This window comes from Pleurodeles waltl, chromosome 2_2 (genome assembly GCF_031143425.1).
Source record: "Pleurodeles waltl isolate 20211129_DDA chromosome 2_2, aPleWal1.hap1.20221129, whole genome shotgun sequence".
In the NCBI taxonomy this organism is placed as follows: domain Eukaryota; kingdom Metazoa; phylum Chordata; class Amphibia; order Caudata; family Salamandridae; genus Pleurodeles; species Pleurodeles waltl.
In genome coordinates this window covers 1,191,388,805-1,191,415,276 of record NC_090439.1, presented here as the reverse complement: position 1 = coordinate 1,191,415,276, position 26,472 = coordinate 1,191,388,805, and the positions used below count along the sequence as shown (strand labels likewise).

Below are 26,472 nucleotides of genomic sequence, written 5' to 3'. Positions count from 1 at the left end.
TTAATCCGTCCCAAAAGTGACGGTAAAGTGACGGATATACCACCAGCCGTATTACGAGTTCCATAGGATATAATGGACTCGTAATACGGTTGGTGGTAAATCCGTCACTTTTCCGTCACTTTTGGGATGGATTAACACCTCCTCCAATGTTAGAATAACCCCCTATATGTCCTGCCCTGAGGTAACTATAACTCACCTTGGCATGCACAGTTTTCTTATCAATAATTTTATTGCAAATGTTTCAGTGATAATATCAAAGATGCCATAGAAGATGCCATCAATGATACAATGTGTGGAGTAATCATCTGTGCATGGTGAAGGTGTGAGCTATAGATATCTGAGGGCATGAGTTATAGTTAAAAAATCATTTCATAAAGGTTTGAAGATAGTTTCTTGGGAGTGATTCTGTAGACCATCAATTCACATGTATTAGTGTAAAAATGAGCCACTCCAACTGGAATACTTCAGCCAATGTTTATTCACAAGAAAATAACGTATACATAAAGTATGACGCATTTTGACCCTACTTGGGTCTCGGTATAATGACCTGCAATGATGTTCAATGCATTTATAAATGCCATCACATTAACAAGCAGTGAGAGGTACTCAGATTCAAACCATAATAAAGTTGTTAGGTCCACATAGTAAAATGTACATTCAATTGCGTCATGTTACAATAACAATTAATTAAGTCTTGTTGCCATTATTATTATTGCGATAATTAAAAAGGCATATTATCTATATCTCACGTTTCACAGACTAAAAGTAGCCAATACATCTGAGAACGTCAATAGGTCAACAAAGTGAAAAATGCTTCATCGGTGATCATGGAATATCCCAAATTTACCAGATATAGTGGAAAAATTCACATAGTAAAATGATTATCAATGACATTTAGTTATGAACCTGTTGTGTTAATATATTTCATAGGCTTAAGGTAGCCAATCCAACAATACTTTTCCACCTTACATATTGTTTCACTGCAACAATGATTCACGATCAAATCAAACCAAAAGGGTAATTATTCTACTTTGGTGCTTCCAAATCATTGTTTCACGGATTGAGAGTAGCCTTTAAATTTGTTTGTATCCTCCCATTTTACGACTGAGTTCATTAGAACAGGAAGTCAATTCCTTTTTTGCACCAAAGTCCATCTGTAAAAATAAAATACACAACAAAAAAAAGAAGAAATGTGTTACAAAAATACAGTATCTAACTATTTAAAATCACTTAACAAAAAATCAACTCATTTCACAAATCTACAGATCATATTTCTGAAGGGGGTGCAGGAAGCTAACTTCTATTTCTAGTAGTCATACGTGTTACAAATGAACAAATAATTCTCCATGCATGTCCATCCCTACTGGTGCAATGCGTCAGACTTCCAGAATGAACCTGGATTCTAATCTCCAGAGGGATAATATCCTATTCCCTCTTTTTGGGTGACCTGGTACTGAGTCAATACCAAAGTATTTACCCTTTCTCCGATCACTTTCATGAGTTTCACTGTAGCTCTGATCATTACTGGTTGTTGCTCACATGTGTCTAAAATGCACTTCTTTACAGAGAAAGTAGTTGAACGGATGTAGCACTTGCCACAAGGGAAGAGAATGACAAACATAAGACAATCTGTTTTACTTGTGATCTGCTTCGCTATACGCTACATTTTTGGGCATGCTAATACCACTTCCTGTGCACTGCTGCTGTATTTGAATGATTCACGCTGTCCGCATCAACTAAACCCCTTTCCCTGTTTTAGCCAGTTGTTTCACTTGGGTGACAGAAAACTGTGGACTAGTTGGCCTTTCAGGGCTGTGTTTCTCTGAGAAGTCAAAGATGGCTGAGCACCAACCTTGTCTTTCAAAATTGGGTCATGTGATAAAACAGCCCATCTTCTCTGTAGTATCTGTGTATATTTGTATGATCGCTACTTGAACTTTGTGATAAAGCAGCCTCAGAAGGAGTCCCACAGCACAGGGACAAAGAAGGTGCAAAAGGAGGCCCACGCAGCACTAGACAAAGGCATCCCACGCTGCCGGAGAACCACTCAGGAGGCTGTGCATTGCAGGAAGGAGTGTCAGGACGAGAGCTGCACAGTGCACAAAGAAGTTCGTGGAAAGATGCCAACAAGCCTTGACAACTGCAAAACACGTGGTGCACGGGGGTACTGTCTTGCGTGGGAAGGCAAGCTCTTCCTAGAATATCAAGTGTATATTCATATACAAAAAGTAAAAACAGAATAAACTGTGCCCCATTTCTAGTTTCATTAACAGGGAATTAGACGCATTGGGCCTAGTAAAGATTGCATGTAAAAGTAAGTAGCAACGTACTCTTTAGTACTACTTCCCATACCCATAAACACTTTTGTGAATCAGCCCCACATGTTATACTGTATGTTTCAGTCAATAATTGACATTGAATGTGTATCTCATCATCTTTGGAACTAAATAGGAAATGGCTATGACTAGTGTTCATGAAACAAAGGAACTGCTTCATGTGAAGAGACTGTAACATTAGAAATGAAACGTGACAGCCCAGGTGAAGTGTTTTATAATTATGCAGCCACCCGATGGGAAATGAGTTCATAACCATTCAGAAGTGGAGTGTTAACAAATGTCTTATTCATTTGTACAAACCACAGTAGTTGACACGACCTTCCATTTTGTATATGTGTGCAGAACTGTGACAATGTGCATTTTTTTATGTTTTGCTTTAATTTCCTTAATTTTATAATGTTTTAGAAACTTTACAAATACCTTTGATTTGACAATAAGCTACTAGTAAAGTTCAGTGATATTTTCATTCAGTAAGACAAATTGGGAAGCTATGCTCCTATCTGTTGTTGCTTGCTGAGCAGTGTTTTACTGTGAAACTTGTGGACTTTACTGTAGAGCTGTGATTAACAAGTCACTAACTGCAGGTTCTTTAGAAACTGGTCTGTCTCTTAAAAGTGTGGACTACTGAAATTTAGAATAGGTAATCTTGTGCCTCAAGTATTATAGAACGAGTAGCAGAGGGGGATTAAATTAATCTAATTACGTTATATACTTGTATGGTCCAAATATGTATCTCCCCTAGTAATGAATTCTCAGTTCCAACACAAACCCAGTAACATTTTGATCAAAGAACCTTTCACAGCCATTTATCTTGTTGCCTGTAGCCATTGATGGAACTCATGAAACTGTAGTTATGTAAGTAAACCTGTGGTCCACAGAGCTGCTACCATGTATCAATACAAAACATGTGTTTTTATAAATGGAACAGATTCAAAGAAGTCAAAGCTATTTGTTGGGCTACATGTTCATCATTGGGATCATCTTTCAGCGTATTAACGTTCTAATTGACTGTAGTAGCCAAAGCTGATTTTTCGCTTAATTCAGTCTTACAGTCTGTGCTATAGACAAGGTAACGAGATATATGTGTCAGTCAAAGACTAATTTATCCAGCAGAATCTGCTAAATTATGCAGCAAGAAAAGGTAAATTCACTTCATGGCAGTATTATTCGACTATATTGTAATTTTAGCACACCTTAATGCTCATCGGTCAACAGTGTCACCTAATTTGCAGCTGTTTAGCACAGGCATACAGCACTTCACAGCTTTCTTTTAATAACTTTTGATCCATCTCTGCTAGATGCAAGTTATGCAGGAAATTATGTTGCAAGTGTTCATCCATGTATTTGGGTGCAACATTGCACCAATTGAAATTAATAATTGCAGTTCCATGCCTGTAGGCAAATGACTCAATATTCATAGCAGTGAAGTCCCATGAACACCGTAGCAGCCATGCACCCAAGTATCTCAAGTGTGTTTCTACCTCTTGAAATCTACAGTGATATTCACTGCTTCTCCAATTTTCTGTCATTTGAAGGTTTTTACAAATACCCCATGTTTTGTCTCCTCCAGAAATTGCCTGTCTGATATTGACTGCTGATCTAAGCTACTTCTGACCTTAACAAAATATGAAACAGCTCTATTTTGTAGAGGACTCAGCCTTTTGTGACTTGACTAGTTACAATAAATAAATCCTGTAAATTTCAGCCAGTTGACCAATATCGACTAGACTGCTGTGTTTTGTTGTTTGGAATGATTTAATAAAGCACTTTAATAACCAGAGGTTACAAAGTATTTAAGTTCTCCTTAGGAGTCACAAATGCACAGAGCCACGTATACAGCCACGTTCACCTGTTAAATGAAACACACATGATATATTGTTTTTTAATCTACTTAATTTCTAGTTGAAGTCACAGGTCTTCATGGTCAAATGAATGCTGTTATTGTGAATAGATCTAATTGAAAGCATGGTAGTATTATGATATGTAAAATAGTTATCCAGGGACCTTATTACAGACAGACTGTCATGCTGCATGTGATTTTTTTCAGGACAATGGGTATCCCACAGAGAACATCTGGATCACCTTTCCAGATTTTCAAGAAAACTATTAAGTATACAGATTAGGGGGGTCATTCTGACCCTGGCGGTCATGGACCGCCAGGGCCAACGACCCCGGGAGCACCGCCAACAGGCTGGCGGTGCTCCCATGGCATTCTGACCGCGGCAGTACAGCTGCGGTCAGATACGGTTTCCCGCTGCCCAAGGGAATCCTCCATGGCGGCGCTGCAAGGAGCGCCGGCATGGGGATTCCGACCCCCTTACCGCCAGCCTTGTTCTGGCGGTTTTGACCGCCAGAACCTGGCTGGCGGTAACGGGTGTCGTGGGGCCCCTGGGGGCCCCTGCAGTGCCCATGCCAAGATTTTCAGCATGGGCACTGCAGGGGCCCCCTAACAGGGCCCCACCAAGATTTTCAGTGTCTGCCACGCAGACACTGAAAATCGCGACGGGTGCAACTGCACCCGTCACACCCCTTCCACTCCGCCGGCTCCATTCGGAGCCGGCATCCTCATGGAAGGGGGTGTCCCGCTGGGCTGGCGGGCGGCCTTCTGGCGGTCGCCCGCCAGCCCAGCGGGAAACTCAGAATTACCGCTGCGGTCTTTTGACCGCGTAGCGGTATTCTGCCGGCGGGACTTTGGCGGGCGGCCTCCGCCGCCCGCCAAAGTCAGAATGACCCCCTAGGTGTTTTATTTGTAAGTGTATCTTATGTATTCAAAGTAATATTTTCCTGAACCACATAGATAGTATGGGGGAGGACGTTGTGTCAGTAGTTTGTTATGTGGTTTGGGTGTGTACACCAGAAAGATGGGATCCTCACTGTCAAACTGTAGTCAATACTTTGAAATGTCAATATAGTCTAAACTGTTTTGCAATATACCTGAAATTGAAAACACATAGCGGGCATATTTATACTTGTTTTGCGTCAATTATGCATCATTTTTTTAAACGCGAACTCAGTGCAAAACTAGACCCGTCTAGCGCCAAAGTTATGGATTTAAAGTAATTTTTGGGACTTGGAACCCTACCTTGCGTCAATGAGATGCAAGGTAGGCGTTCCCGTGCAACAAATGACTCTAAGGCCCCAATGCCATATTTCTCCTCCATGCTAAAATCACAGATGGGGAGGAGGGGGGCAAAATAATGGTGCAAAGCTTGCTTTGCACCATTATTTAATGCCTTGGTCAAGGTAGGCGTTAGGAGACCTGTGGGCCTATTTCCATGGTGGAACACCATGGAATAGGCCCATAGGTGCCCTCCCCAGGTGCCAGGGACACCCCTACCCACACCAGAGGGACATAAGAGGATGGGGGACCCCATCACAGTATAGGTAAGCACAGGTAAGTATTTATTTTCTTAAGTGCCTTTGGGGGCTCTGAAATGAGCCCCCTGCATGGCAATGGGTGCAATGGCCATGCCCAGGGGACCCTAGTCCCTTGTGCTGGTCATTGGGGTGGTGGGCTTGACTCCTGTCTTTTCTAAGACAGGGGTCTTGTGGTATGAATGGTTTTGCATCATAAAGTGATGTTAGGCTGGTTAAAGTCATTTTTTTGTACTCTAACCTGTCTAATGTCATTTTTTGGTGCAACGCCCCCTTCCCACATCCCCCCTCCCCACCAGGCTAACGTTTTTTTTTTTTTTTCACGCTAACCTACCCTTTGCGCCGGATTGCACCATTCCATAAATATGGTGCCCGGCTGGCGCTCAAGAATGTTGCAAGCCAGTGGAAAACATTATGATGTAAAACTGCGTTAGTGCATATGTATAAATATGCCCCATACTTTCTTCTTTTTAGCACCTTACCTTTAGACTGGAGAGGGTTGAAACACCAGATAGTTTTCGGTATGCTGTCATCGTAGCAGCAGCCTTTTAGAGTGCATGCTTCTTTGGTGATTCCTCCATGGCCACAGTTGACTCTTGATTTGGGTTCAATGCCACATTTCTCTGTGGAAAACATGTTTGATAACTTTTAGTTAAAAAAAAGTATTTTGCAAATACTGGTTTGTAAATAAAACTGCAGATTGCCTATCAAAATCCATGAGGTTGCGTTTATATTATACATAACTTAATTGTGAATCTGTGTGCATAATTCAGAGATTAAGTAACAGATGATTGATCCACTATTGTGGTGCATTTTCCTTCTCTGCCGAGACAGAGTTGGAATTTCCAACAAATGTAGAGTTGTTGCTGCAGCAGAAGCTGTTTCTCCACCAACGCATATGTAAGCAGCATGGAAAAAGACACTTCAATGGAAAATCTACAAATTCACTCTCTTACAGTGGATTTTCATTATTAGTGGAATTTCCATCTCAAAGTGTGGACACTTGAGATGCACCCACAAATTGGAATCACTGCCAATGACAACATGTCTACTCTACCTAACATGCGTGGTGAAGTAGTCTATACTAATTGTTAAGTGAAAGTTCATTCCCTTTGTGCAGCAGACTGACCATAGGAATAACTCCAACAGACAAAGGTGGTCATTACAACCCTGGCGGACGGTGTTAAAGCGGCGGTAAGACTGCCAACAGGCCGGCGGTAATAAAATTGTAATTGCGACCGTGGCGGAAACCGCCAACATAGACAGCCACTTTAACACTCTGACCACCACGGCGGTACAGACAGCTTGGCGGTCACCGCCAACAGACAGACGGAAGACAAAGTACCGCCCACAGTATCACATCCTACCAATCCGCCACCTTTTCCGGGGCGGATTCACCGCGGATAAAAACACGTCAGAAACAGGATTCCGAATGGAAAACGCTCACCTTTACACACCCCACGAGGATCCAGGACACCAAGGAGCCGGGACTCCAAATTCTCCCTGCGACAGTCTTCCTGCTCCTCTACCAGGAGCACGAACGCCGGTGGCGAAGACCACGGTGAGTACTGCACCTTCGACACAGGGGAGGGAAAAAACAGGGACACACACACGCAACACGCAACACCCGTACCCCCACCCTCACCCACTACAACACACACACCAATACATATTTATACATGATAGTTACACCCCCCAACCCTCCCGGAAGAATGCAAAGACAAAAGAAAATGAGTAATTTATTAAAATCAAGTAGGCAAAAATATATATATACACCATAAACAAAATATACATCAAGCTCATGAGTCCAGGTAGTGCTCCAATGAAGTCCGTGGAACACTGGGCCCACACGGTATGGGCGAGGCCCACACAAGATCCCCGACCATGACGGAGAGAACACTGCAGGAGCATCAGAGAGCAAGAAAACAGGCACCTCAGGGGGAGGGAAAGGGGGGGCACCTCAGCCGGTTGAGTGCACAACGCCAAATCCATGAGAGGGCCACATGCCCACTGTTCAATCCTGGGGAGTGCAAAGCCATAGTCTCACAAGTCTCTACAGTGGGTGGGTTGGCCACTGTTCAATCCTGGGGAGTGCAAAGCCGCAGTCTCTCAAGTCTCTACAGTCGGTGGGTTGCCCACTGTTCAATCCTGGGGAGTGCAAAGCCACAGTCTCACAAGTCTATATAGTGGGTGGTTTGCCCACTGTTCAATCCTGGGGAGTGCAAAGCCCCAGTCTGTCAAGTCTCTACAGTGGGTGGGTTGCCCACTGTTCTATCCTGGGGAGTGCAAAGCCACAGTCTCTCAAGTGGATGACAGTCTCCACTGGTTCTGGAGGGGGACTGGTGCCCAGAGTGCTTCATCCTGCTAAAGACAGAGGTAGTGGATGACAGTCTCCACTGGTTCTGGGGGGGCATGGTGCCCAGAGTGCTTCATCCTGCTAAGGACAGAGGTAGTGGATGTATCTCTCCACTGGTTCTGGAGGGGGCATGGTGCCCAGAGTGCTTCATCCTGCTCGTGATGGACTCAGTAGTGTCAGTACCCTTGGTGCTGATGGGCCAGCGGTGCTTGAGGTGGCGGTGCCCTGTTCAGCGGTGCTTGAGGCGGTGGTGCCCTGTTCAGCGGTGCTTGGAGCAGCAGTGCCCTGTTCAGCGGTGCTTGAGGCGACGGTGCCCTGTTCAGCGGTGCTTGAGGTGGCGGTGCCCTGTTCAGCGGTGCTTGAGGCGGCGGTGCCCTGTTCAGTGGTGCTTGGAGCGGCAGTGCTCTGTTCAGCGGTGCTTGAGGCGGCGGGCTCCTTTGCAGTGACTCAGCTGCTGGCGGTCCTCTCTGTCCCAGCGGGGCTTGTGCTGGCGGTCCTCTCTGTCCCAGCGGGGCTTGTGCTGGCAGTCCTCTCTAGCCCAGCGGGGCTTGTGCTGGCAGTCCTCTCTAGCCTAGCGGGGCTTGTGCTGGTGGTCCTCTCTAGCCCAGCGGGAATTGTATTGGCGGTCCTCTCTAGTCCAGCTAGGCTTGTGCTGGTGGTCCTCTCTAGCCCAGCAGGGTTTGTGCTGGCGGTCCTCTCTGTCCCAGCGGGGCTTGTGCTGGCAGTCCTCTCTAGCCCAGCGGGGCTTGTGCTGGCAGTCCTCTCTGTCCCAGTGGGGCTTGTGCTGGCGGTCCTCTCTAGCCCAGCGGGGCTTGCACTGGCAGTCGTCTCTAGCCCAGTGGGGCTTGTGCTGGTGGTCCTCTCTAGCCCAGCGGGGATGATGGCGGTTGCCTCCTGGCCAGCGGGGATGTTGGCGGTGGCCTCCTGGCCAGCAGGGATGATGGCGGTGGCCTCCTGGGCAGCGGGGATGATGGCGGTGGCCTCCTGGGCAGCAGGGATGATGGCGGTCTCCTCTGCCGTGCCGCTCTTCCCAGACTTTCCTGGTTTCTTGTGGCCCTTCCCCACCTTGGAAGGTGTCGCAGCTGACTCCACACTCCCACCGGGACCCCTGGGAGCAGCTTTGGTGGCTGGAGTCTTCCCCCTCTCCCGCCGGGCACTGGCTAACTTTTGATGCTTCACAGGTGGGGGACTGTCCGTGCTGTGGCTCCGTGCCACACTGGCTGCCCTGGTGGCCGGTGCACTCCAGATTCCAGTGACTACGGGCCCCACTGGTTCCGGAAATGTTGTGGCTGAGGTGCTAGTTCTGGACCTAGGAGACGGACGGGGTGGGGGAGGTGGGGGAAAGAGGTCAAGATTGGACATTAAAAGTTTTTTGGAGACACTGGGACGGGTAGCTGGAGGGGGTTTGGGAGTGGAGGAAGAGGTTGTGGTTGTAGGAGGTTTCGTTTGCTGACTTTGGGTGAAGGTGCATGGGCTGGAGGCTGTCGTGAGGTGGATGGCTGTTGGGTGGGTGTGTGCCTGCGTTTGTGTATCTTGGGAGGTGGCGTCACAGACACACTGGGAGAGGACACAGGGGACATGTGAATGGTAGTGGGGGTGGTGACTGCATGTGAGCGGGGTGTGGTGGTGGGTGTGCTGGTGATGGCAGTAGTGGCTGTAGATGTAGTGCATGCAGGTGTGAGTGTAGACGAGACTGGGAGGGAGGAGGGAGACAAGGAGGAAGGGGACACAGTGGAGGCAGTAGATGTTGGAGTGTCTGCATGTGTGTGATGTTTGCGTGAGTGCCTGTGGGATGTGTGGTGCTTATGTTTGCCAGAGCTTCCTTGTGTGTTGACGTGTGTGATCTCTGGGACCGTTTAAGAGGTGGTTCTCCCTCTGTAGGGGGTGGGGTGCTGGTGTGTTGGTCCTGTGGCGTTGCCTCCTGTCCACTAGCACTGGCGGAGGTGGTGGGAAGTTCATCATCCAGGCTAGTGTCAGGGGCCCCTTGTAGTGCCACAGTGTCCCTCCTGGTGTTGAGTACTTCCTTCAGCACCCCTACGATGGTGCCCAGGGTGGAATTGATAGCTCTGCGTTCCTCCCTGAAGCCCAAATAATGTTCCTCCTGCAGGCGCTGGGTTTCCTGAAACTTGGCCAGTACCGTTGCCATCATCTCCTGGGAGTGGTGGTAGGCTCCCATGATGTTGGAGAGGGCCTTGTGGAGAGTGGGTTCCCTTGGCCTGTCCTCCCCCTGTTGCACAGCAGCCCTCCCAGTTCCCCTGTGTTCCTGTGCCTCCGTCCCCTGGACCGTGTGCCCACTGCCCCCAGGTCCCTGTTGTTGTTGGGTTGGTGGGTTAGCCTGGGTTCCCTGTAGTGGTGGACACACTGCTGATTGACGTGTCCTGGGGACGGAGATATGGGCCTGCTAGGTGGGTGCTGTGCTGGTGTTTACAGGGGGGGAAGCTCTGTGGTGGCCTGTGACTGTGTGATGGGAACCGACTGTCCCGAGGTCCCCGATGGGCCAGACTGGTCATCTAGATCCAGTTGGACAGAGGTGCTGTCATCACTGTGGGCCTCTTCTGTTGGTGGTGTGGACATGTGTGGACCCTCCTGTCCGGTGACGTTGGGTAGGGGTCCTGCAGGGGTATAAAAGGATGTTTATTACATCTGTGTGTGGCATGGTGTACAATGGGTGGGTGACCGTGTACCCCAGTGCTTGCATTCCCGTGTGGGACCTTGTGTGATGATGGTTTAGGGGGGTGTATGGGTATGTGCAGTGGACATGCTTTAGTGATGGGTGTCCATGCTTTGTTGTTGCATGCAGGGCTTGGTGTTGGGATGTGTGGTTTGTGATGTTGGGACATTTGTGAGGAGTTGGAGTGATGGGGGTGAGGGTGGGGGTATGTGATGGCATGCAGGTAGGGTGGGGGATGTAATAGTTAAGATTTGACTTACCAGAGTCAATTCCTCCAGCTACTCCTGCGAGGCCCTCAGGATGCAGAATCACCAAGACCTGCTCCTCCCATGTTGTTAATTGTGGGGGAGTAGGAGGGGGTCCGCCGCCAGTCCGCTGAACCGCAAGGTGGTGTCTTGAGACCACGGAACGCACCTTCCCCCGTAGGTCGTCCCACCTCTTCCTAATGTCATCCCGATTTCTTGGGTGGTGTCCCACTGCGTTGACCCTGTCCACTATTCTTCACCATAGCTCCATCTTTCTTGCAAAGGAGGTGTGCTGCACCTGTGATCCGAATAGCTGTGGCTCTACCCTGACGATTTCCTCCACCATGACCCTGAGCTCATCCTCCAAGAACCTGGTGTGTCTTTGCCTTGCCATGGGGTGGTGTGGGTGATGTGTGGGGTGGTGTGTGTGGTGATAAGTGGGCTGATATGTAGTGGGGTGTTGTGTGAGGGGCATGGATGTTGTGTGAGTGATGGTGTTGTGTGCCGGTGGATGCTAGTATTGTTGATGGTGGTGTCTCTCTGTGTGCTTCTTTCTCAATTGTGGTTGTAGGGGTTTGTGGGTGATGTGGGTGTTTGTTTTATATTGTATTGGGTGTGTGGGAGTGGTGTGTATGTGTATCAGGTGTGTGTATTTCGAATTGTCCAATGTGGCTGTGTTTTGTAAGTGTGTGTATTTTGAGTGCGGTGGTGTGTACCGCCAATGAAATACCGCGTTGAAAGACCGCTGCGTGGATTCGTGGGTCATGATAGTGTGGGCGTATTTCTGTTGGCGTGACGGTAGAGGTTTTGTTTTCGCCAGTTTATCACTGACCTTTGGTGTGGCGGACTTGTGTGGGTGTCTAAATATTGGCGGATTCCGTGCTGTGAGTCATAATAGCGGTGGCGGAATTCCCCGTCCGAGGCGGTGTGTTGGCGGTCTTCTGCCCGGCGGTAAGCGGCTTTTACCGCCAATGTTGTAATGACCGCCAAAGTGACATATCCATCATATCAGATTAGGTGACTGATATGTAACTACTTTTTAGAGTTTAAAGTACTCCTTACACTGGACAGATACTTTACAGTTATATCCTGATCAAACCACTGCCACAAAAATTGGCAGAAAAGTGAAATGAGCTTCTCCAGTTAATGTGTTGTGGGATAAATAGACATCAACATTCAACCTTCAAGTATCATTGCTCATACCCCACAAGGAACAAATTGCACAGCTGTTTTATTTAATCCTTAGTTGCTTTATGATTTAAAAAAAATCAAATTATCTTTCACTATGCAAAGATATTGCTCAAATTGGCTATCTTATGAATATTTACTTGAGGCCATCTGACAAAGTTGTTCTCAGGATTTTGTGTTAGAGCATTGTGGAATACAATGCTTGATTACTTAAATGCCATATTTGAAAGCATGACCTTTTTCATACCCTATCACTCAGCCGCTCAAAGCCCAAATAAAGTTGAAATTTGATATGGTAATGCAATATTTAACAGGAAAAGCATCCTTCCTGTAGCTGTGCTTTAGGTTTAGGAAAGGTACACATGAAGCTCTATGATTGTTGTTCTATGTCAAGATATTTTTGAGCAGGGCTCACAGGGAAATCCAGGCACACAGGCCCATAGTTATACTTTTTGAGGCAGGTTTGCGGCAAAAAGATTAACGCCGACTACCACCATTCCAACATGCCAGCCGGGCGATGTATTCAAGGAATGACACAAGTCGGCACTGCGGTCTGGTTAGTGTCAAAATAAATGACGCAAACCGGGCAGCGGAGGCGTAGGGAGGAATGGAGATTGTGTATCAAAGAATGGTGCAAGTCAGGTTAGCGTCAAACATTTTGACTCTAACCTGACTGTCGTCATTTTCTGACACACAACCCCCATGGAAATGACTCCTGTCTTAGGAAAGACAGGAGTCATGCCCCCCTGCCCAATGGCCCTGCCCAGGGGACTTCTGTCCCCTGGGCATGGTCATTGGGCACAGTGGCATGTAGGGGGGGGGGCAAGTTAGGCCTCCCATGCCACTTTAAAAAATAAAATGGAAATACGTACCGGGACTTACCTGGGATGGGTCCCCCCATCCATGGGTGTCCTCCAGGGGTGAGTGAGGGTGGCAGGGGGTATCCCAGGCTGCAGGGAAGGGCACCTGTGGACTGCTTCCATGGTCTCCCACCATGGAAATTATCCCACAGGTCCCCTAACTCCTGCCCTGACCCAGGCGTTAAAAATTGGCACTAATCAGGTTTAGCTCAATTTTTTTAAGGTCTGCCTCCTCCTGTGCATCATTTTTGCATGGGAGGATAAATAAGGCGCAAATGCCTTAGAGCCATTTTTTGCACGGGTACGCCTAACTTGCATCTCATTAGCGCAAGGTAGGTTTCTACGTCCATAGAATGACGCACACTCCATAACTTTGATGCTAGACGGGTCTAGCACCAAAGTATAAATATGGAGTTACGTTTGCGCCGGATTTGGGTAAAAAAAATTGACGCAAGTCCGCCGCAAACAGAGTATAAATATGCCCCTCAGTTTCTAGACACTGAGATAGAACTCATGAAACTGAAATTATGTAAGTAACACTGTGGTACACAGAGGTGCTACCATGTACCAATACAAAACGTGTGTGTTTATAAATGGAACAGATTAAAACAGGTCATGCCTATTTATTGGGCTACATGTTCATCATTGAGATCATCTTTCAATGTATTACCATTCTAATTGACTGTAGTAGCCAAAGTTGATTTTCGCTTAATTCAGTCTTACAGTCTGTGCTACAGCCAAGGTAACAAGATTTATGTGTCAGTCAAAGACCAATTCATTCCGAAGAATCAGCTAAATTATGCAACAAGACAAGGTAAGTTCACTTCATGGCAGTAATATGTGACTATATTGTAATTTTAGCACACCTTAATGCTCATCGGGCAACAGTGTCACCTAATGTGCAGAAGTTTAGCACAGGCATACAGCACTTTGCAACTGTGGTACTATGCGTAAAGCTTTCTTTTAGAAAGCTTTCAATACATCTGAGCTAGATGCAGGTTATGCAGGGAATTATGTTGCAAGTGTTCATACATATATTTGGGTGCAACATTGCAGCAATAGAAATTAATAATTGCAGTTCCATGCCTGTAGGCAAATGACTCAATATTCATAGCAGTGAAGTCCCATAAACATCGTAGCAGCCATGCATCCAAGTATCTCAAGTGTGTTTTCTACCTCTTGCAATCTACAGTGATTCTCCAATATTCTATAGTGAAGGTTTTACAAATAACATGTTTTTTTTTCTCCTCCAGAGAACAAAATGAATGACTTCAAAGATTCTTGTCTGATATTTACTACTGATCTAAGTTACTTCTAATCTTAACATAATATGAAACAGCTCTATTTTGTAGAGGAGTCATACTTTTGTGACTTGTCTAGTTACAACAAATAAATCCAGTACATTTCAATCAGTTGACCAATATTTACCAGCCTTCTGTGTTGTGTAGTTTGGAGTGATTTAATTAAACACTTTAATAACCAGAGGTTCATTACATAGGGGGTCATTCTGACTCCCGCCGCCCGCGGTAACTGCAGGGCCGGCGGGAGCCGCCAGAATACCGCTGCGCGGTCAGAAGACCGCCGCAGTTATTCTGAGTTTCCCGCTGGGCGGGCGGGCAACCGCCAGAAGGCCGCCCGCCCGCCCAGCGGGAAACACCCTTCCACGAGGATGCCGGCTCCGAATGGAGCCGGCGGAGTGGAAAGGGTGCGACGGGTGCAGTTGCACCCGTCGCGATTTTCAGTGTCTGCATGGCAGACACTGAAAATCTTGGTGGGGCCCTGTTACGGGGGCCCCTGCAGTGCCCACGCCATTGGCATGGGCACTGCAGGGGCCCCCAGGGGCCCCACGACACCCCTTACCACCATCCTGTTCCTGGCGGCCAAAACCGCCAGGAACAGGATGGCGGTAAGGGGGTCGGAATCCCCATGGCGGCGCAGCAAGCTGTGCCGCCGTGGAGGATTCCCCAGGGCAGCGGGGAATTGAAGGTACACCGCCGGTTTCCCGTTTCTGACCGCGGCTGTACCACCGCGGTCAGAATGCCCAGGGATGCACCGCCAGCCTGTTGGCGGTGCATCCGCGGTCCCCGGCCCTGGCGGATTTTACCGCCAGGGTCGGAATGACCCCCATGGTATTTAAGTTGTCCTTTGGAGTCACAAATGCATAGAGCCACATATATAGCCAAGTTCACTTTTTAAATGAAACAAACATGATGTACCCTTTTTAATCTAATGAATTTCTAGTTCAAGTCACAGATCTTCATGGTCAAATGAATGTTGTTATTGTGAAAAGATCTAAATGAACGCAGGGTAATACTATGACATGTACAATAGTTATCCAGGGACCTTATTACAGACAGACTGTCATGCTGTCCACATTTTTTTTCAGAACAATGGGAATGCTACAGAGAACATCGGGATCACATTTCCCGATTTTCAAGAAACCTTTTAAGTTTACTAATTAGGTGTTTTATTTGTAATTGTATCTTTGTTTTCAAAGACAAACTTTCCTGTACCACATGGATCGTATGGTGGAGGACATTGTCTCAGTAGTTTCTTATCTGGATTGGGTGTGCACTCCAGAAAGATGGTGAATTCCCTGTCAAAATCTAGTCAATACTTTAAAAAGCCAATATAGACTCAAATATTTAATTGAAAAACAGAAATTGAAAAGACATACTTTCTTCTTTGTCGCACCTTACCGTTCAATGGGAGAGGGTTAAAGCACCAGGTAGTTTGCGGTACGCTGTCATCGAAGCAGCAGCCTTTTTGATTGCATGTCTCTTTGGTGATTCCTGGATAGCCACAACCGACTCTTGATTTGGGTTCAATGCCACATTTCTCTGTGGAAAAAAACATTTGATAACTTTTAGTTCACAAAAACATTTTCAATAACAGGTTCTAAAATAAAACTGCAGATTGTCTATCAAAATCCAAGAGGTCGTACACATTATATGTAACCTTATAGTGGATTTATGGGCATAATTCAGAGATTAAGTGACAGATGTTTGAGTCACCATTGTGGTGCATTTTCCTTCTCTGCCAAGACAAAGTTGGAATTTCCAACAAATGTAGAGTTGCCACTGCAGCAGAAGCTGTTTCCGACTAAAACATATGAAAGCAGCATGGAAAAAGACACTTCAATGGAAAATCCACAAATGCACTCTCTTACAGTGGATTTTCATTATTAGTGCAATTTACTTCTCAAAGTGTGGACATTTGAGATGCACCCACAAATTGGAAGTTCACTGCCATTGACAACATGTCTACTCTACCTAACATGTTGGGTGAAGAAGACTATACTAATCGTTAAGTAAAAGTCCAATGCCTTTGTTCAGCAGACTGCCACAGGAATAACTCCAACGGACAAAGTGGCATATCCATCACTCAGATCAGGCGACTAATATGCAACTACTTTTAGCATAATTTCCTTTCAGGATTTTTTGGTGCAGGAAAGTGTCCCTTTGTGTAGAAAAGACATTCCTTACTGTAATGCAGGCACTCTTGCTTTGCAAGGATACCTTCATTGGAGCCAAGAAGCAGACAGTGCACTAGCAGAAGGGGGCAGCAGATATGCACCGTATCTTTGTAAATATGGAGCTTCATTGATGTCTCTCTTTCACGCAACTCAGCCAGCAAGGCGCCTAGCTGCACTGCGAAAAATGGTAGAAAAACTGGGCCTTTGATTCTGTCACTGAAAATAGCCAGATAACTTATTTAATTTTGAAATTGTTTCTCCTAGTTTAAAAATCATATTATTAAAGACATAGACTCTATGAGGCTTAATTACAAAGACATGTGGGAGTACATGAAGGAATACCTCTCTGGTTTTCTTTTATACATGCCCTTTTACATTGGCCTCAAAACACGCAAGATGAGAACAAAAATGGAATACCCACTGTATATTCATATACAAAAAGGAAAAACAGAACAAACTCAGCCCTATTCCTAATTTCATTAACAGGGAGTTAGACAATTTTCACCTGGTAAAAATTGTAAGTAAAAGTAAGTAACAACATACTCATTAGTACTACTTCCCATACTTACTTTTGTGAATTGGCCCCACTTGTTTCATGTTTGAGTCAGTAATTGGCATTGAATGTGTATGTCATCATCTTTGTAACTCCATAGGAAATGGCTATGACTAATGTTTATGAAACAAAGGAACTGGCTCAGGTGAAGAAAATGTAATATTAGATATGAAAGGCGACAACCCACAGTTCCAGGTGAAGTGTTTTACAATGATTCAGCTAGCTGATGGGAAATGTGTTCATATACATTCAGAAATGGGCTATCAACAAATGTTGTATACATTTGTACAAACCACAGTAGTTAACACAACTTACAATGTTGTATATTGGTGCAGGATTTTGATTATGTGCATTTTTTAATGTTTTGCTTTTCTGTCCTTAATTTTATAATGTTTTTAGAAACTTTACAAATACGTTTGATTTGACAATACGCTACTAGTAAAGTTCAGTTTTATTTTCATTCAGTAAGACAAATTGGGAAGCTATGCTCCTATCTGTTGTTGCTTGCTGAGCAGTGTTTTAATTGGAAATTTGTGGAATTTACTGTAAAGCTATGATTCAAAAGTCACTAACTGCAGCTCCTTTAGAAATTATTCTGTCACTAGAAAGTGTGTCCTACTGAAATGCATAGTAGGTAATCTGGTGTCCTAAGTATTATAGAAAGAGTAGCAGAGGGGCATTAAGTGAATCTAATTACGTTATATACTTGTATGGTCCAAATATGTATCTCCCCTAGTAATGAATTCTCAGTTCTAACACAAACCCAGTAAAATTTTGATCAAAGAACCTTTCACAGCTGTTAGAAATGGGGTCCTTGGTTGACAGTCAGGTTACCCCCTGTACAAGCAAAGACCCTCACTCTAGTCAGGGTAAAAGAGAATCACCCTCAGCTAACCCCTGCTTACCCCCTTGGTAGCTTGGCAGAGCAGTAGGCTTAACCTCAGAGTGCTAGGCATAAAGTATTTGTACCAACACACACAGTAACTCAATGAAAACACCACAAAATGACACAACACAGGTTTAGAAAAATAGGAAATATTTATCTAAACAAAACAAGACCAAAACGACAAAAATCCACCATACACAAGTCAAGTTATTAATTAAAAATCAAAAAGAGTCTTTAAGTAGTTTTAAAAACACACTAGCGCTGCTAGAGTGAAAATGTACCTGGTGTGCGTCCAAAATAACCCCGCACGGGCGGGCGTGTGTCGAAAATAACTCCGCACGGCGGTACTCGAGTAAAAAATCCAGCCGCACGATGAGTTGACGATCCAGCCGCGCAGGTTGCGATCTCCCAGCCTCCGTCAGCGATGCTGCGCGTCGTTTCTACTCCTCCGTGCTTCGATTCTTCGGTCGCGTTTCCTGCGAGCGTCGTTTCTCAGCCGCGGAGCTGGCGGCGCGTCGTTTTTCAGCCGCCGATCGGATTCGCGTCGATCTTTTCCCCGCACGGCGCTCTGTGCGTGGATTTTCTTGTCTTTAGGCTGCCAGCTTCTCCTTTCAGGGTCCCAGGACTGGATGGGCACCACAGGGCAGAGTAGGAGTCTCTCCAGAGGCTCCAGGTGCTGGCAGAGAGAAGTCTTTGCTGTCCCTGAGACTTCAAACAACAGGAGGCAAGCTCTAGATCAAGCCCTTGGAGATTTCTTCTCAAGATGGAAGGCACACAAAGTCCAGTCTTTGCCCTCTTACTCTGGCAGAAGCAGCACTGCAGGAAAGCTCCACAAAGCACAGTCACAGGCAGGGCAGCACTTCCTCCTCAGCTAACAGATCTTCTCCAGGCAGAGGTTCCTCTTGATTCCAGAAGTGTTTCTCAAGTCTGTAGATTTGGGTGCCCTTCTTATACCCATTTTAGTCTTTGAAGTCACCTTTCTTCAAAGGGGACTCACACCTACTTGTGAAATCCTGCCTTGCCCAGGCAAGGCCTCAGACACACACCAGGGGGTTGGAGCCGGCATTGTTAGAGGCAGGCACAGTCCTTTCAGATGAGAGTGACCACTCCACCCCTCCCTCCTAGCAGAGATGGCTAATCAGGAAATGCAGGTTACACCCCAGCTCCCTTTGTGTCACTGTCTGGTGTGAGGTGAAAAACAACCCAACTGTCAAACTGACCCAGACAGGGAATCCACAAACAAGGCAGAGTCACAGAATGGTTTAAGCAAGAAAATGCTCACTTTCTAAAAGTGGCATTTTCAAACGCACAATCTTAAAATCAACTTTACTAAAAGATGTATTTTTAAATTGTGAGCTCAGGGACCCCAAACTCCACATGTCCATCTACTCTCTAGGGGAATCTACGCTTTAATCATATTTAAAGGTAGCCCCCATATTATCCTATGAGAGAGACAGTCCTTGCAACAGTGAAAAACGAATTTAGCAGTATTTCACTGTCAGGACATATAAACCACATTACTACATGTCCTACCTTATCCATACACTGCACCCTGCCCTTGGGGCTTCCTAGGGCCTACCTTAGGGGTGCCTTACATGTAAGAAAAGGGAAGGTTTAGGCCTGGCAAGTGGGTACACTTGCCAAGTCGAATTTACAGTGTAAAAATACACACACAGACACTGCAGTGGCAGGTCTGAGACATGATTACAGAGCTACTTATGTGGGTGGCACAACCAGTGCTGCAGGCCCACTAGTAGCATTTGATTTACAGGCCCTGGGCACCTTTAGTGCACTTTACTAGGGACTTACTAGTAAATCAAATATGCCAATCATGGATAAACCAATCACATACAATTTCACACAGAGAGCATATGCACTTTAGCACTGGTTAGCAGTGGGAAAGTGCTCAGAGTTCAAAAGCCAACAGCGACAGGTCAGAAAAAAATAGGAGGCAGGAGGCAAAAAGACTGGGGATGACCCTGCATAAGCAAAAGTCCAACACGACACCCTACCAGCCTAAAGCCAGGGGAGAACAATCAATACCTTGATGTACTTCCCTGATTGGGGCGATAGAACAAGGACCCAGGCCCACAACAGCAGGGGCATGTTCCAGTTCTACGCCTTCCTGACTCCAGTTGGATCCCTCTGTCCATACTCTCCGGGCCCACTAAGCTAACCCATGGGGAACCCTTCTCCACATCTACAGACACCATCTGTGCAGCACCTAACTTTACTTTGCTCACAGATGAATTGCAATGGGCAGATAGTACCACCAGGGCCAACACAGTGGTGTTGCCCACTCCACCCCCGGGGTGTGACTCTCGCCCCCCCCCCCAGGGGCAACTCTGTCCACCAGGACAGCAAGCCACGGTGACCCCTGACAACTGTCAGGGATGAGAGCCCGACCTCAGGCCTCTCTAACCACTGTGACTGTGGAGAGTGGGGGGCGGTAGCCCCAGGTGCCTGGCACCCTTTGACCACTCTCTCTTCCACCAGGTCAGGGATGACAACCTGACCCTGGTCCTCCCCTCTGGGGCTCAGTACCCTCCCTGCAGAAGCGGCACCCCCAGAGTCAAAAACTGTCAGGGTGCTTGTAGAAGCAGTCCTGCACAATTCTTCCACCAGTGCAGGGCTGTTAACCTGCAACTGGTCCGCCAACCTGGGGTCTGTACCTTCAGGTTGGACCAGGGCCAGGGGTGAGGCTTCCCTCCCCCTGCCCTCCCTTCTGGGGTCCTGCACCCCCCAACTAGGGGTGGCCCCCTCAGAGGACAACATGGGATGGGCACTGTTAGCAGTAGCCCCTTCCTCCAGGTCAGGGGGGACACCCTGAACCCGGCCTTCCAATCCAGGGTCTGTACCCTTAGATTGCACTGGGGCCAGGGGTGAGGCTCTTTCTCCCCTGCCCCTACTCTCAGGGTTCTGCATCCCCCCCTCAGGGAGAGTACCCCTTGAAGTCACACCAGGGGGGGTGATTGGGCAAACCGCCCACCCCTTCAGGTCAGGGTTTACCCCCTGCACCTGATCCTTCAGTCCAGGGTCTGTACCCACAGACTGGACCACTGCCTGGCAACCCAGGACTTCCTGGGGGGCATACCTACCCCCCACCAGGTCAGAGTTTACCCTCTGAACCTGGTCATCCAACCCAGGGTCACCACCCTGCGGTTGAACCACTGCCTGGCGCACCAGGACTTCCTTGGGAGCACACTTACCCCCCATCAGGTCAGAGTTTACCCCCTGAACCTGATCATTCAACCCAGAGTCACCACCCTGCAGTTGAACCACTGCCTGGCACACCAGGACTTCCAGGGGGGCACACTTACCCCCCTCAAGGGACACACTGTCCCCAAGGGCCACACAAGAGTCTGGCTGGCGCAGGTCTCCTGACCTCTGCCCATCTGACAGAGTCTGGATTCCCCCCAACCCAGAAATGGTCTTACCAAGGTCATTCCTGGGGGGCTCTGCTCTCAGAGCTGACCCCTGACCCTCCAGGTTCTCCACTGGGGTCCGCAACCCCCTCTCAACCCTCTGTCTGGACTTCTGCACCCCCTCACTAGGAGTGGTACTGCCAGACACCAGAACTGGTGGGACGCTGGCTACAGCCGCCCCCCCAAGTTCTCCTGACACTGTGGGGTCTCCCTCAACAGATGGCCCTATGGTACAGGCTAGGCTCCCCTCCTGGTGTTCCCTCATGGAACCCTCCAGGACCTGGGACCGGATCTCGGGCACCTTGGACCTCAGCCCATCCCCATTCCCTCTCCTCAGAGACTGGACATGGGGTCCCTCACCCATCCCACTACACTGGGACCTACCTGGGACACTACAATCCTTCCCTACCTCACCTGGTTGGGAAATACCTAGACCACTCCTCTCAGGAGCACCCCCAAATGCCTCTTCAGACTCTCTGGTACTCACCAAGAGGTCTGCCTCCATTGTAAGCTCCCTGGGGTCAGAGAACTCACACTCCACCTGGTGTTGGCATAGCTCTGGAAAATAAGGACTAGACATATGCTCTCCAGCAATTACATCACTCAGCCCCTCACATGAATTAACCAAAGTACCCTTCACCCAACCATCCAGTGACTCTGCTTTGAAAAAGCACCCCACATCACCCTCCTGAGACTGGTGAGACAGTACCTGACTGTCCCTGACACTCAACCCACACTCTTCTGGGATGTCTTCACACTCCATAACCAGGACTTCTACCTGGGGGGAACCCCTCTCCCTGTCACTCTCACCTAGAGTCAGTAGAGTGTCCTTCCCACCAGTAGGAATATGACTCCCCATGCCAGTTCCCCAATCCACCTCAGGGACCCTGTGCATCACTGGAGCTACCTCACACCCCTGAACCTCCTGGTGTGTGTTAACTCCCTCCTTCAAGTAGGGCACCACATCTCTGGGCATGTGCATTTCTTCAGCAGCACTAGATATAAAATTGTTGCTGCCACCATTCCAGCTGGATTCAGCCCTCATGACTTCCAGCGGTTTCAATTTAAGCTTGTAAGCATAAATCATCCTTTGTATCTCGAAGTCCCTTTCCCACTTGTCATACTCCCTTTGCATCCTCAACTTTTCTGCCTTCAACCGGCGAACCCTTTCTGCCTGTCTGTCCTGCACATCTTTAGGAGTCAGACCCTTAGACGACACCCTAATACCCCTCCTGGGGACCCTCCCCCCAGGCGTAACAGGTACCTCCACTACACCACTGTGTATCCTCTGCACTTCCCCACCCACATTCTCCTCCTCTGTGTGCCCTCCAGCCTTCTTGATTGTCACCCCGGCCCTCTGTGCCTTTTGCAGCTCCCCCTCCCTGGTGGAGCTCTTAGTGGGACAGTCAAGATCTTTAAGGAACTGTTTCAATTGAGCAACTGAGTACTACTTCAGTTTCTCCATTTCAAACACAGCTCCAGCTGTTGCATCTCCAGATTGAGACATGATGGTCACAAGTGCAAAGTTCCAAAGGCAGAAAATAAGTTCCCAATGAAGTAAAAAGAATCAGTCAAGGGATCAGCAAAATCATGGAAGTAGAACAAAAAGGAGTCCTTAAGAGAAAAAGCAAAAGATCACCAAACAAGTAGTATGTGGTCACGTAGTGGTCTGAGATCAAAACAGTAGTGTACACTCAATCACTGTATGTCAGGCACAAATACAAGTCCAAATCCCACCGCTGCCACCAATGTTAGAAATGGGGTCCTTGGTTGACAGTCAGGTTACCCCCTGTTCAAGCAAAGACCCTCACTCTAGTCAGGGTAAAAGAGAATCACCCTCAGCTAACCCCTGCTTACCCCCTTGGTAGCTTGGCAGAGCAGTAGGCTTAACCTCAGAGTGCTAGGCATAAAGTATTTGTACCAACACACACAGTAACTCAATGAAAACACCACAAAATGACACAACACAGGTTTAGAAAAATAGGAAATATTTATCTAAACAAAACAAGACCAAAACGACAAAAATCCACCATACACAAGTCAAGTTATTAATTAAAAATCAAAAAGAGTCTTTAAGTAGTTTTAAAAACACACTAGAGCTGCTAGAGTGAAAATGTACCTGGTGTGCGTCAAAAATAACCCCGCACGGGCGGGCGTGTGTCGAAAATAACTCCGCACGGCGGTACTCGAGTAAAAAATCCAGCCGCACGATGAGTTGACGATCCAGCCGCGCAGGTTGCGATCTCCCAGCCTCCGTCAGCGATGCTGCGCGTCGTTTCTCCTGCTCCGTGCGTCGATTCTTCGGTCGCGTTTCCTGCGAGCGTCGTTTCTCAGCCGCGGAGCTGGCGGCGCGTCGTTTTTCAGCCGCCGATCGGATTCGCGTCGATCTTTTCCCCGCACGGCGCTCTGTGCGTGGATTTTCTTGTCTTTAGGCTGCCAGCTTCTCCTTTCAGGGTCCCAGGACTGGATGGGCACCACAGGGCAGAGTAGGAGTCTCTCCAGAGGCTCCAGGTGCTGGCAGAGAGAAGTCTTTGCTGTCCCTGAGACTTCAAACAACAGGAGGCAAGCTCTAGATCAAGCCCTTGGAGATTTCTTCTCAAGATGGAAGGCACACAAAGTCCAGTCTTTGCCCTCTTACTCTGGCAGAAGCAGCACTGCAGGAAAGCTCCACAAAGCACAGTCACAGGCAGGGCAGCACTTCCTCCTCAGCTAACAGATCTTCTCCAGGCAGAGGTTCCTCTTGATTCCAGAAGTGTTTCTCAAGTCTGTAGATTTGGGTGCCCTTCTTATACCCATTTTAGTCTTTGAAGTCACCTTTCTTCAAAGGGGACTCACACCTACTTGTGAAATCCTGCCTTGCCCAGGCAAGGCCTCAGACACACACCAGGGGGTTGGAGCCGGCATTGTTAGAGGCAGGCACAGTCCTTTCAGATGAGAGTGACCACTCCACCCCTCCCTCCTAGCAGAGATGGCTAATCAGGAAATGCAGGTTACACCCCAGCTCCCTTTGTGTCACTGTCTGGTGTGAGGTGAAAAACAACCCAACTGTCAAACTGACCCAGACAGGGAATCCACAAACAAGGCAGAGTCACAGAATGGTTTAAGCAAGAAAATGCTCACTTTCTAAAAGTGGCATTTTCAAACGCACAATCTTAAAATCAACTTTACTAAAAGATGTATTTTTAAATTGTGAGCTCAGGGACCCCAAACTCCACATGTCCATCTACTCTCTAGGGGAATCTACGCTTTAATCATATTTAAAGGTAGCCCCCATATTATCCTATGAGAGAGACAGTCCTTGCAACAGTGAAAAACGAATTTAGCAGTATTTCACTGTCAGGACATATAAACCACATTACTATGGGCCTGATTCTAACTTTGGAGGACGGTGTTAAACCGTCCCAAAAGTGGCGGATATACCACCTACCGTATTACGAGTTCCATAGGATATAATGGACTCGTAATACGGTAGGTGGTATATCTGCCACTTTTGGGACGGTTTAACACCGTCCTCCAAAGTTAGAATCAGGCCCTATATGTCCTACATTATCCATACACTGCACCCTGCCCTTGGGGCTTCCTAGGGCCTACCTTAGGGGTGCCTTACATGTAAGAAAAGGGAAGGTTTAGGCCTGGCAAGTGGGTACACTTGCCAAGTCGAATTTACAGTGTAAAAATACACACACAGACACTGCAGTGGCAGGTCTGAGACATGATTACAGAGCTACCTATGTGGGTGGCACAACCAGTCCTGCAGGCCCACTAGTAGCATTTGATTTACAGGCCCTGGGCACCTTTAGTGCACTTTACTAGGGACTTACTAGTAAATCAAATATGCCAATCATGGATAAACCAATCACATACAATTTCACACAGAGAGCATATGCACTTTAGCACTGGTTAGCAGTGGGAAAGTGCTCAGAGTTCAAAAGCCAACAGCGACAGGTCAGAAAAAAATAGGAGGGAGGAGGCAAAAAGACTGGGGATGACCCTGCATAAGCAAAAGTCCAACAACAGCCATTTATCTTGTTGCCTGTATCCATTAATGGAACTCATGAAACTGTAGTTATGTAAGTAAACCTGTGGTTCACAGAGCTGCGACCATGTATCAATACAACACATGTGTTTTTATAAATGGAACAGATTCAAACAAGTCACGCCTATTTGTTGGGCTACATGTTCATCATTGAGATCAGCCTTCAGTGTATTAACATTCTAATTGACTGTCATAGCAAAAGTCGATTTTTCGTTTAATTCAATCTTACAGTCTGTGCTATAGCCAAGGTAACGAGATTTATGTGTCAGTCAAAGACCAATTCATCCAGCAGAATCAGCTCAATTATGCTGCAGGAAAAGGAACATAATACAATATAATATAGGACACTTCATGGCAGAATTATCCGACTATATTGTAATTTTAGCACACATTAATGCTCCTTGGGCAACAGTGTCTCCTAATTTGCAGTTGTTTAGCACAGGCATACAACCCTTTGCAGCAGTGGTACTATGCGTAAAGCTTTCTTTTAGTAACTTTCGATCAATCTTAGCTAGATGCAATTATGCAGGAAATTATGTTCCAAGTGTTTATCTATACATTTGGGTGCAACATTGCAGCAATAGAACTTAATAATAGCAGTTCCGTAACTGCAGTCAAATGACTCAAAATTCATAGCAGTGAAGCCCCATAAACATCGTAGCAGCCATGCATCCAAGTATCTCAAGTGTGTTTCTACCTCTTGCAATCTACAGTGATATTCACAGCTCCTCCAATTTTCTATGGGTTGAAGGTTTTACAAATAACATGTTTTTTATCCTCCAGAGAACAAAATTAATAACTTAAAAAAATCCTGTCTGATTTTGACTACTGATCTAGGTTACTTCTAATCTTATCATAATATGAAACAGCTCTATTTTGTAGAGGAGTCATACTTTTGTGACTTGTCTAGTTACAACAAATAAATCCAGTAAATTTCAATCAGTTGACCAATATTTACCAGACTTCTGTGTTGTGTAGTTTGGAGTGATTTAATTAAACGCTTTAAAAACCAGAGGTTCATTACATCGTATTTAAGGTGTCTTTTAAAGTCACAAATGCACAGAGC

General features: G+C 46.8%; 1 protein-coding gene across 3 annotated transcripts in view; it reads right to left on the bottom strand.

Annotated features, from left to right (window-relative positions):
* Positions 1–460: 460 nt before the first annotated feature.
* LOC138283069 (integumentary mucin C.1-like) overlaps positions 461–26,472 on the bottom strand; it is a 93,259-nt gene continuing 67,247 nt past the window's right edge. For 2 of the 3 annotated variants that reach the window (XM_069221217.1, XM_069221219.1), the window contains 3 exons: positions 15,731–15,871; positions 6,194–6,334; positions 461–1,154 (listed from right to left, as the gene is read on the bottom strand). In XM_069221217.1, the coding sequence (XP_069077318.1) occupies positions 1,114–1,154; positions 6,194–6,334; positions 15,731–15,871 (323 nt within the window). In that variant the 3' untranslated portion in view covers positions 461–1,113. The remainder of the gene's footprint in view (positions 1,155–6,193; positions 6,335–15,730; positions 15,872–26,472) is intronic. The other variant, XM_069221218.1, reaches the window with a different exon arrangement.